This window comes from Zootoca vivipara, chromosome 5, assembly GCF_963506605.1.
Source record: "Zootoca vivipara chromosome 5, rZooViv1.1, whole genome shotgun sequence".
In the NCBI taxonomy this organism is placed as follows: domain Eukaryota; kingdom Metazoa; phylum Chordata; class Lepidosauria; order Squamata; family Lacertidae; genus Zootoca; species Zootoca vivipara.
The window spans coordinates 45,829,861-45,842,080 of record NC_083280.1 but is presented as its reverse complement, the minus strand read 5'-3'; the positions used below and the strand labels follow the sequence as shown (position 1 = coordinate 45,842,080).

The 12,220-nt window shown below is 46.3% G+C and overlaps 1 protein-coding gene across 3 annotated transcripts in view; it reads left to right on the top strand.

The window, feature by feature from the left end:
• The first annotated feature begins 7 nt into the window (after window positions 1–7).
• The window catches only part of SH3PXD2A (SH3 and PX domains 2A), a 275,011-nt gene continuing 262,798 nt past the window's right edge, over window positions 8–12,220 (top strand). For 2 of the 3 annotated variants that reach the window (XM_060274714.1, XM_060274716.1), the window contains exons 1-2: window positions 8–1,626; window positions 8,228–8,496. In XM_060274714.1, the coding sequence (XP_060130697.1) occupies window positions 8,425–8,496 (72 nt within the window). In that variant the 5' untranslated portion in view covers window positions 8–1,626; window positions 8,228–8,424. Of the gene's footprint in view, window positions 1,627–7,404; window positions 7,784–8,227; window positions 8,497–12,220 lie in introns of those variants that run through there. The other variant, XM_060274713.1, reaches the window with a different exon arrangement.

Genomic DNA, 12,220 nt, shown 5'->3' with positions numbered 1-12,220 from the left:
GCAAATCCCGGGTTTACTTTAGACCCAAGGTTCATATGGGTGTCTTGCTTTTGTTTTGTTAATCTAAGGTAGCCATCTCTCTCTCTGTTCTCATTGGGGGTGGTCAAATTCTTAGGTCTGGTTTGGATATATGGGGATTCTTCTTGATCCATAGTTTGTGATTTTAAAACAATGTTATAGGAACATGATTTTTTATTTTTATTTTTTGCAGGGGGGGCTGAACATTGTGTAACTATGAAAGTATTGGTTAAAAGTATTGGTTAAAACAAGGCACCAAGTGGAACATTTGTGTATCCTGTAGTGGTTTGTGACTAGTGCTGTGCTTAACATCTGCATTCCATTTTTTTTGCAATTTCTGTACCCTTTTATGAATGCAGGGTATTACATTGTTGCAAGGTGTCTCAATGTGTGTTTTTCTTTCCAGTAAACTCTTATCCAACACACTGCAGCCTCCCTGGATGCCCACAGTTCCTGATCAGGAAAAAAAATGCATAGGAGGGTGTCTTCCCCTGGGCTTGAACTGAAGCTTGGGCACCTGGGAAGTCTGTAGAGTGCGGACCACTGCTTATTTTGTTGAATTAAAAAAAGGACAATCACAAATATCCCTTGACCACCTCAAAAGCATAGGGGTAAAAAACTTGCACCCTACCCACGAAAATTTCACAAGCTTTCTCTCACCTTAGATACATTTCAAATGCAAATTCTTTTCTAATTGATGAAGAAAACTGTGGGAGAAAATTTTGGTATAACCCCTCTCTTTATTTGCACAACTCTGTGTAATGCTTTTCACCAAAAGCATTCCAAAGGAGCCTTCTACATAAAAATCAATGTCTTGAACTCTGTTTATGCATGCTTGAATATAGACCATGTAATCATTTTCTCCCCACAGAAATTATTCTATGTGTGATTATCACTGTTACTAGTTGTATATCCTTGTTTGTAATTTGCCATAGTAATTTGGCTGTTGGCAATGATACTTGCTACATATTTCCTATGTAGGGTGGGATTCCAGCCTATTGCTAATTGCAATGCCATTTTCTGCAAGGCACTTGCACCCAACAGCATATGTTACTGATGCTGTCATCCCATGAAGTAAGGACTGCTCATGCCACTATTTGATTTATTATTGTTGTTGTGGTTTGCTCTTTTTATTGCTTTGTTTATATTTCATGTTAAATATTTTATTGGGTTACAAAAGTACATACATGGTCTCTATTTTCAGATCATAAAGTCCTTTCTACAGATCAGTTATATTCAATGTCAGACATGGATGTTTTATACAGTACTGTATAAGGGTTTATTTTTCATGTTGTCCCCCATTCTGGGATTGATTTAATGAAGAGTGGGTTTAAAGTCACCTAATTAAATAAAATTACATTTGCACTCAGGGAAATGGTTCCCTAAAGTCAGTCTTGAATTTCCGTATATTCCAAAAGATATTGTAATATTTTAATCTATATGCGTGACTCCTTCCAGAAATCATGAATGGCAAGATTCCAGAATACAGTGGAGTTCTGTGGCAGTCATAGGGCATGTCTAATTAGCATCAACTGGAACGCTTTACTTATTTGCACACACAGTATCCTCACTGATATGTATCACAGAAGTGCCAAGTGCCCATAAAAGGTAAATATAAGTTGATAGTGGATGGAGTGGAGTTTGAAATCACAGTACCCAATAGATGCAACCTGACCTATTATTTGGGTGCTCCTGATAGAATTAACATAATTGTTGAGCTTGCTCCTGTGAATCATGCACCTTGAGCATCATTACTCTTATTTGTCTTTTGTTCCAGGCTAAACATGCACATCTCCTCCAAACTCTCCTCCTCAGAGGCCAAGTCCCTCACCATATTTGACACCCTTCTCTGGACATGGCCTAGTTTGTTGGTATTCTCCTTAGACTGGTCACAGTTGAGGTGAGGTATGAACAAAGCAGAATAGAGTGGTGCCATTACTTTTCATGCTTTTGTTGACACAGCTTAAATTGCAGTCAACTTTTTAGCTGTTGCCAGGGACATTAGGTCTTCAATCAATCAAAACCTTTATTGGCATCATTTTCAAACATTTAAAATACATAGTCCAGTACAATCATGTCGCCAGCTTAAGGGACATTAGGTCTTCAGAAAGATTCAAAGCACAGGTCCATGATAAAGATTTACACAAAAGCTGTATTTCCTAAGTTATATATATGCATGTAATTTTAGGTCTACTGTACTTTCAGAGGGAAGGGAAAGGGCAGAAGACCTGAAGTGTGTAAAAGACCCAGGGCTCAGCTCTCCCAGATCACCTCCTAACAATGCCCTAGACTCTTGCATAGCATTGCTAGCTCATGTAGAGACAGTAGCTTACTAAAAGCCCTTGTTCCCTTTTTCTGAATTTACTGCTGTGAAGCCAAGTGTCACCAGTCTTACACTTGTGCACCTGATTATTTTTGTAATTTCCACCTTTTGGAGCTAAAATGGTAAATTTCTTTTTCTGCTAATTTAAGTTATTTTCGCCTGCTCAGCATGATATGCAAGAGTTGGCTATCTTTCTGTCATTAAGACAACATATTATTCCTTAGCACTTCAGTCCTAGTAACATTGTGCCCTGCTTGAGATTTTTCTGTTCTCTTGCAAGCACAACTCATTATCGATGTCTGAACTACAGTGGCAGCTGTTCGATTAGGATGGATGTGTCACTGCCCCACCAGCCTATGTCTGCCCTCAGCCAGCCCTACCCTACCCTGCCTTCTAACTTAACAACCAGTCTAGAGGGTGGCATTGCCTGTCAGCTTCCTCCTCCTTGGTCTCAGTGTTGCCCTCGCAGAACTCAAAAGGGAGGATAAGATTGAAATAAGATATCACTACCTCCATTGGCTCTGGCTCCACCTGCTGCTGGCCTCCCTACCTTCTGCCCTACCAGCCCCACTGGGCACCAGCCACCAATGATGATAAAGACAGTAAGATTGATTTGGGTGTGTGCGTGCAGAATTAACATTCACATGCTGCAGCTATGCCTTCTGAAAAAAACCAAGCACTGAAAGTTACTTTGGCTATGTTGCAGCCAGCCTGCTACTGAATAGCTAGCAGGTTGATATCAGAATAAAGAGTATATGGCAATTAGAAATGAATCCCCTTTATTACTACCTGTGGTTCTTCAGAACATTTCATCTGAAATCCACAAGGAATACATATTGAGATTCCAGTTGCTTGCAATGAGCAAGTTAAATAGTCCATGTTAGGAATGTGAATTAACATGCAAGTAAAGGTGGAGTTTCTAAGGTGGTAGGATCAGGGGCGTACCCAGGATCAAAACTAGGGGGGGGCAAGGGGTGGGCCCAAGGCATGGGAGGGGAGGGGCAAGGGGCGGGGCCAAGGCACAGGAGGGGAGGTGCCACAAAGTGGGGACGTGGGTGGGGCTACAGAGCCCAGGTGAAACTGACTCCAGTCTAATAACACCAAAAGGGGGGAAATCCAGGGAAATAATAAGGAGGATCAGAGAAAGGTCAGGACAAGCAGCTATAAAAAGGGACATTCTCAATGAGCCTGCTGAGGACCAGCTGTGGTTACGCAAGAGCAAGGACAAGGCATATCCCATACTACGCACATGGGCACTCATATTATGAATGAACAGCATCCTTTGACAGCCTGGCACCTTCCACGTGTTTTGGACCACAACTGCGCTGCCAGAGGCAGATGGGAGTTGTAGTCCAAAGCACACGGAGGGGAATCAGCTTAGCAAAGCCTGCTGTACAGAAATAAATTAAAGTTTGCCTGCTTTTGCCTTATCCCATCTTTTGCCTTATCCCATTCTGGGCTGCATCAATAGGAGTATAGCATCTAGATCAAGGGAAGTAATAGTACCACTGTATTCTGCCCTGGTCAGACCTCACCTGGAGTACTGTGATTCTATGATATATGAAAAGTATTGAGGGAATGGAGGAGGGGGGGCAAACTGCAAGTTTTAATATTGTTCCATGCCACCCCAATATCCACAACAGTGAGATTCCAGGGGCCCAGGCACTTACCCAGGGTTCATATTTCCACAGTGGAGATAGTGGTGTCTTTATGATGTATTGATTATTTACACATATTTATAAGCTGAGCCTACAATACAGGCGCTACATAATTATACTTTGTCCATAATAATTTTCACACAACCATCTTAAGAAATCAATCTATGCCTAGGTAAGCCTGTATAGGATAGCAGCCTGAAGCACAGAAACTATCTACAGCCGCTCCTTTCACTTGAACCCCTCACAGAAATCCTGTAGAGCTGGCCTGAAAGGGACCCCAGGGTCATCTAGTCCAACCCCCCCGGTAATGCAGGAATCCTGCCCACAGCAAGACCGACCCCTTTCATACGTCCGGATTCCTGTAAGCCTAGCAAGCTGAATACACCAAGGTCCGGACTCTTCTGCCCTGCGAAATGCAACCCAATTGTCTGAATGGTGGACAATGTCAGCAAAACAAATAGGCAAGTTTGAAGACATGGCAAACAGTGGCAAAGTTCATTATGAGAAGGAGATGGAAAGTTATATCCCTCCTAAAGGAGAGAAGAAGAAGTAAAAGGACTCCAATTCCCCCAAAAGTCCACCACCTGCTTTCTTCCTGTTTTGTTCTGAGCATCGCCCAAAGATAAAAAACGACTGTTAGGGCAAAATTCTGGGTGCGAGAATGCTCAGCCACCCAGCTCATCAGGCAAGGGCCTGTGGTCGTTGCAGAGTATAAAAGGAAGGAGTCCAGCCACGATCCGGAGCAAACAGCAAGGTTTATTACTGCGCAGCAGGTTCAATGCCAGACTGAACACCATGAACAGGGCTGCAAGAACTTTTAAAAGTTCCCACCACCATCCCATAATGTACATCGAAAGCATCATACATACATCACTTGTGACAGGGTAAAACGTCAGAAAAGGGGAAGGGGCAAGGGGCATTAGCATACAGGTAAACAGGAGGTAAACAGGATTAACATACGGTAACAATGCACGATGTCCCAGAACATTGTTAAGCAAGTACCAGTAAGTATCTGGGAGGGGATCCTTGAGTACCTGGCGGGGGAGGGGGGGAACAATGGGTCCAGGTGTGAGTATTGCCTCTGGCTTCGGAGGGTTGGGAATGGCAGGAGATGGTACCTGAATGGATTATGGATATGCAGAGGAGCACCACCCTGGCTACCTGACCTCTTGCTTAAAGGATTATGGCTGTTCCCTGCATCCCTGAGAGCCCTTGGCCAGAGTAGCAAAAGGGGGGTTCATTTAGAAATAAAGATACACTGTATTCATTCATAAAGAAATATGGTTACATAGAGTCTCAGGCAACAGAGAAAGGGTAGGAAAGGGAGCCTTTATTACACAGGGCTTGATCTTGAGGGGGTTCGTGTTGGTGCGATACTAGAGTGGTGTTGTAGGATCAAATGGGGTCCCCTTGAGGGCATTTGTGCCAATCTTGATTCCCAAATGAAGCCTCGTTTGGGTGCCCCCCCCATAAAATTCCCTAACAGTGACCACCCAGGTTTTTCTATTGGTGAGACAGCAAAGAAACTAAAAACCGTAATACATAACAACATAAAAAATATCTGTTGTCAATGCCAACATACCATCGCTTCCAATGAAGCTACATGCAGACTCTTTATAGCAGGGGTGGCCAACTTCCAAGAGTTAAAAACTAGCAGTGATTGATCTACCCCCTTTTGGGGGTTCAGGTTGAGGTTGTTGAGCTTTTTTTTAGGAAGGAAAGCCATCCATGTTTTAGCGGGTTCAGGTCAAAGTTTAGCTTTATTTAGGAAGGAAAGCCCTGTTTTGGGGGCTTCAGGGCAAAGATGTAGAGCTTTTTTTAGGGGAGCCAAAGTTGCTGAGCTTCTTTGGGGGGAGCCAGTGATCTACCACAGACGTCCAGTGATCTATTAGTGGATCATGATCTACCTGTTGGACATGCCTGCTTTATAGCAATAAAGGGGTGCTGGCCCTTTAAGGCTGAAAGAGAAAACTGAGACATCCATGCCCACCCTTTCTAACACACATCTTTTAAGATCACATCACACAGTGGCTGCCCAAACAGCTTGGATGATAAAAGACACAAAGGAGGGAGGACAATTGGGAAAGATATAACACCATTGCATTCCCATGCCTTCCAAGCCTCCTTATGCAAAACCACCCAGTTAAAACGGAACTCCTTTCACACCTCATTATCGCTGGAGGTTTCATTAAACTGATAAAGATCCCCCCTCCCCAAGGACAAGAGTAAAAGCTGTGGTGCCGACCATTTGCTACCTGAAACAAGGAAACAAATTGTATCTTAAATACTGGCACAGGAGCTTTGGAAGGCTCGCCCTGTCCAGCCTCCTCTCTTTGCGCGCGCACGCGAGAGAGACTTCAATCCTTCAGCAGCCAGCTTCAAGTTCTCTCTCTCTCTCTCTCTCTCTCTCTCTCTCTCTCTCTCTCTCTCTCTCTCTCTCTCTTCCCCCCTCCCTCCCACCGCGATCCCTGGGAGGAACATCAGAGTGAGTGTGGTGTTTTACGTACAGTGTTTTAATCCACACCCCAGCTCTTCCAATTCTGGTTCTCCATTCCCCCCTCCTTGTTTGCTCTAGTAAGAGCAGCAGCAGAATGAGCTGAACGAGCGAAGGCTGTGGGGAGGCAGCCCGGGCGAGCTCCAGCAGGAGGGTGTTGCGCTCTCTCCCCTCCTCTCCCTCGCTGCGTCCTTTTGCTTCTAGAGAGGGGCAGCTGCCAGCTGGCTTCTAGAGTAGGGCAGCTGCCCTAACTTGCCCCATGGTGGGTACGCCCTTGGGTAGGATGGCACCTTATAGGTCTCCTTCCAGCAAGGCCTGCAGCTAAGCTGGTGCCAAACATCTTGCTCTGCTTTTGTTTGAACCGCATTAGCGTGGCTGAGACAGGGGTCTTGTCATTTGAGCAGCCCAGGACCTCCATACACACTGCCACACAACACTACTTGCACCCCAGGGAGGTCACATCGTTGCTGCTAACTTTGACTTCACTCCTCTCGGGACAGTTGGATGCCAGCAACAAGGGAGGCGGGAGGGGTTGGGGGGCAGTGGCATTGCAGGTCCAACTGCAGACCCTTATTAGGGCTGCTAACCTACCGGTAACCACGTCTAATTAGGAGTCGGCCCCAAAGAATTCAACCGGGTTTACTCCCAGGTAAATGGGAGTTGATTTCACACACGATGGTAGATTTGAGAGAACTGGCCACGGGCATGAGAACCATATGTTCCCTTCCTCTCGCCCTTCTCCAGCCCAAGAACAGCAGTCCCCAAAGGGAGCCGGTGGTTCCGTCTTCTTGGAGAGATCTGTTTCTAGAGGAGATCGCCTCTGCCTTTCTTTTCTTGCCCGTCCCCGGGGAACTTCTCCCCACCCCCCCAGCGGCTCGCAAAGTCGTTATTTCTGAAGGGGGCGGAGCCGCCCGGGCAAAGCTTCCTCGGCCGCTCAGCGCCCCCTCGGGGCTTGGGTGTGGAGAGGTGATCGCCCACTCCCCTTTCGGATCTCCTGTCCGGGGGAAGACCGGGCCCCCTCCGCGGGCGGCAAGCAAAGCCCAGCCCTCCTGCCTCCCGACCGGCCGCCCCCTCCCCCTCCCCCTCCTCCAGCCCCTCGCCTTGTTCGGCGCGGAGAGCAGATCGCGGCAGCAGGAGGCGAAGCCGAGAAGGCAGGGGAAGGGAGCTTCGCGCCCAGCCGCTCGCTCGCCTCTCTGCCCGAGCCGGCCCGCCGCCTTCTGCCTGCCTGCCTGCCTCCTTCCTTCCTTCCCCCGGGGCGGCTGCAGCAGAAGCAACAGCAGCTGCACCAAGGTGCGTTGCCAAGGATCCGCCGCTGTTAGGCACGAAGCTGGGACTGAAGAGAACCGCGCAGCGGCGACTCGGGTGTAGGGACGAGGGAAAAGGAGGCAGGCAGGGATATAGACACGCGCGCACGCGGGACACCGCGCCGGGGATCCGTAAAGGGACTGCAAAACTTGATCCGCCTTTAGGGCGGGGGGGGGAGGGGGGACTGAATAGAGACTCCCTCCCATCCATCTAAACGCAGCCTTGGACCAGAAGGAACCCCCTTAGTTCCACCAGAATATAAGAGCCGAGCTCTTTTGAAAGTGGCCGAAGACCATTTCTGCCCTTTCCTCCCTCCCAGGGCCAAGGGGAGGATCGTGAGCGGTGTGACCAGGCGCTCCAAGATTGGTGCAGTTTCCAATATATATACAGTATATATATATATTTAAAAAACATCTCCTTCTGTTGAAGCTTGGGGAAGTTTTGCTTCTCTTCTGGTGCCAGCAACGAAGAAAAGAAAAAAGGGAGAGAGAGAAGGGAAGGCACCAGCTTCCTAGGAAATCCTCCTTGAGCGCCAAGGAGCCATCCTGAAAGAATAAGCACACTCATCATAATACAAGGATACATCTGGACTCTGTTTGCATTTCCTGGTTTTCCTGGGGACGAAGATGCTGTCCTACAGCGTGCTGGATGCTAATGTGGTGGACGTGGAAAAAAGGCGAAACCCATCCAAGCATTATGTGAGTATATAGATGGGGGCTGAATAATGCTTGTATGGGAGGGGGGGGGTGCCATTAATGTCCAATTGTGCCAAGGCTGCATGTCCTGGCTGTTTGGGCTTGCAAAGAGCCAGAGAAATGATTTGGAAAGTGAAGTGGGTGGGATAGGGTTTCTGAGTGTGTGCTGTGCCCCACTGATGAAGTTTATGAAGCACCTTTGCCACCAAGGAAGAAGGTGAGCATGGGGGAAGGGTTTTTCCAAGCATTTCAATTTGGCGCAATCGTCTCTCTCTGGTGCAGTGTTTTGTAACATAGCCTATATAAGAAGGACACCAGAAACGTTTGGAACAGGCTGCACCTTCCCAGGTGGTCTGAAAAGCACACAGGATGAGTATATGGGTGTAGTTTTGTTTTGTTTTTAAAGAGCTCTTCTCGTTCAATTTAAAATCAGTTTTGCAGGCTGTTTTAAATAGTCCTGCTGCAAACAAAGTTCCTCTGCCACATCCTTGCTTGTTTTTGATGAGCATTGGTAGCATGCTAGGTTTTGGGTGGAGTGTTTGGTGCAGGACAGACATGAACTAGACTAGATGATGCTTAGCTCGTCTCCAGCCCTGAGTCTATAATGGCAATCCCAGTTTATTCATGCACAAGAATGTTGCCCTCTGGTCAAATTGGCTGACCATTCTTTGCCCTTTCCATGGAGCAGGAGGCACATGTTGTGTTATTTTGAGCCATCTGGGCTTGTTTGACCCAACTTATTATTTTGACCTGGATGCACATTTGGCAGGGGTGTCCCTCAGTTCCTCATACACATTCAGCTCTGCTATTCTGGAAGACTGCTTACGTTCTCCTGCTCCTGACCTGAGCCTTACAGGGCTTTTGCACATTGGAGCAAAATGTAGACTTGCACTTTCCTATCTCCCCATTAATGTAGGGATGCCCACATGATGCCCTCCCCATTCCAGTGGTGCCCTGAACCTTCCATCCTTTTAATACAGATTTTTTTTTAATCCTTGGAAAGTCTGAAATGATCAGGATCGAGAAACACCTGCATGTAGAGGGGAGAGGTCCAGGAAAACAATGGGATGGGGATGAAGTCTTGTGGGTGCACCTATGTTAATGGGTAGACTGGTAGGTGCAAATCCAAGCCCGCAGAAAGACAGTGGTTAGGGCATTTCTTCCCAGAGCATTTTTGAATAGCTATTTAAGAACCTTGACTCTTTCCTAGGTGGGTGTCCCATTTTTTCTGTTACGCTTTATTGGCAAAATTCTTTTGCTTGACTTTCTCGTCAGAGATCCAAGGCAGTGACCGTACATGAACCCTCGGTTTCTTCTCTTTAGCTGAGCCAGCTCAGTCAATGTGCAGTTCTGGTTATGCTCCTGTGCAGTGCAGGCCAGGACACGAACATAGTCACTGCAGGACAAACCTCAGTGAAAAGATCTGAAGAGGATGGAAATGTTAGTTGCTACAACATGGGACAAACTGAGGGCTTTCAGATCCATTGGCTCCAATATTTGAAAGTACCAAGGGTGGTAAATCTGGTAACAATTGCCTTAATGCCATGTTGCACTCCACCTATAGTACAGTATTTTCATGGAACTCCAAACTATGTTTTGGATGTGGGTGGAATGTTTTGCTGGAGCTGTATGCTATTTTGCTGATGTTCCATACCTACAATTTCCCACCAGCTTTGACTACTGAACACAAGCTGAGCACCAGAGAATAGCTTTCCCCTTCCAACTGTTCACTGACAGGTATCAAGGGAATTTGTTTAATCCTACAGATATCAACACTAATCTTTGTCATGTTGTCATCATCCACTTTGAACAGAAGTGAAATAGTAGATGAGGCAAGGAGTAATCACAGCCTTGGAGAAGGACAAAAAGGCAGGAGTTATTGCGTCAGCCCTCCTTACCAGTCCTCTACCTGACAGCCAGGTCATGCACAAGACAGAGTGGATATCAAGAGCATTATTAATATTGGCATCTTTCTTCATATTTCTGCCAATGACCCTGTGGAAGTAGCCTATCAGATGTGCAGCTTGCTTTTTGCGAATTCAACCTTAAATGACATTATTTTTCACAAGGTTCAGTTTGCTAAGTTAACCAGGATCTACTTGTAATCTTGTTCATTTTAAAGCTCAGCTTTGCTCCTGACAGCAAAATGTATTGGGCTGGTATTAGCACCAGTGTTTCAGAAGACGTTATCTTAGTAAATGTAAAACTGCTGGTGTACGGGAAAGGCTTTTCTGATTAATAGGCTAAAAGTATATCTAGCCAAGCATTCTGCTTCACACATTGATTAACCAGAAAACCCACTTACAACACAGCCTGAAGGCCATAGCTGGCTCCTCCTATTGTGCTTTCCCGGTAGACTGCTACTAAATTTGAAGGTTCTATTAGCATGCATCCCCAAACTGTGGCCCTCCAGATGTTTTGGCCTACAACTCCCATGATCCCTAGCTAACAGGACCAGTGGTTGGGGAAGATGGGAATTGTAGTCCAAAACATCTGGAGGGCCAAAGTTTGGGGGTGCCTGTTCTATTAGTCTTGGCAAATCACTACTGGTAGACTTATTATCCAGGAATATAACTGATCCCTCCTTAAAACAACTGAAGACAGTGGCTATCACTTGTCTACTCTTTGCTCTAAGAACTAAAATGCATAACATATTCAGCAGTTATGATACAAGATGTAATGCCAGCCGTAGAAGTGAACGATTGAGGACAAAGGGTGGTATTGTTCTTGTCATACAGTTGTTCAGTTCTTTGATAGTTTGTGCCATAGACAGAGAGTATTGTGGGTGATATTCACATATCTGGGTATAACTGTGAGACAGTTCTGTGTCGCACTGGGTGCTGTCAAGTTGTGTTCTTATCTATACTTACCTGGAAGTAAGCATGTTAATACTCAGTTGGACTGACTTTAAAAATGTTTACAGTTGAGATCCTCCAAGTTCAAAGCAAGTATTTTTCATGTGTAGAAGAAGCAAACAACCCTCAGTTATAGAGACTGAGTAATTGAATCTAGATCAGGGGATGCTAATGCAAGCCCTGTGGGTGCTAGTGTGCTCTGTCAGTACCGCCTATGGCACCTGCAAAAGACTGCAATAAATGCTCCTTCAGAAATCAACACTGCACCAGAGACGTATTGGCTCTTCCTGCTCAGTTTGTTTGCACTGGTTCTGCTTCTCCTGTATTGGAGACACTCCCTTAAACATCTTATTGGTGCCTTGATTGGACACCCACCCTCCCATTGAGGGGAAGTGCAAAGAGCTACTCTGTAAGTGATAATGGTGGATGATGTGGCAACCATTTGTGTTATGCCATACCCCAGGGCCGTCTTAAGCGCCCCTGGCGCCGTGGAGCGACGGATCACTCCGCCCCCCCCCGTTTCCCAGCGCGGTTGTCGAACCGGCAGACCGGCCAGCCAGCGGGAGGCGCAGCTCGCGGCGCCCTCCTGGCGGGCCAGCGCCGTGGTGCCCTGCGCCACCGGGGGTCTACCTAGAGCCGGCCCTGCCATACCCCCATGGCAGTCATTTTGTGACTGGTGTTCGTGGCACCTTCTCAAATTCCAAAGGTGCCCACTCGCCAAAAAAGGTTGGTGATGCCTGCTAGACTTGCATGCTATACTTTTTATTATTATTAAAAAACAACATTTGAATATTAAAGTCAAATTCTCTTGTTAATAAATGCAAATTAGATAGAAATGCTTGATTAAATTACATGCATTTTTCAGTTGTTAC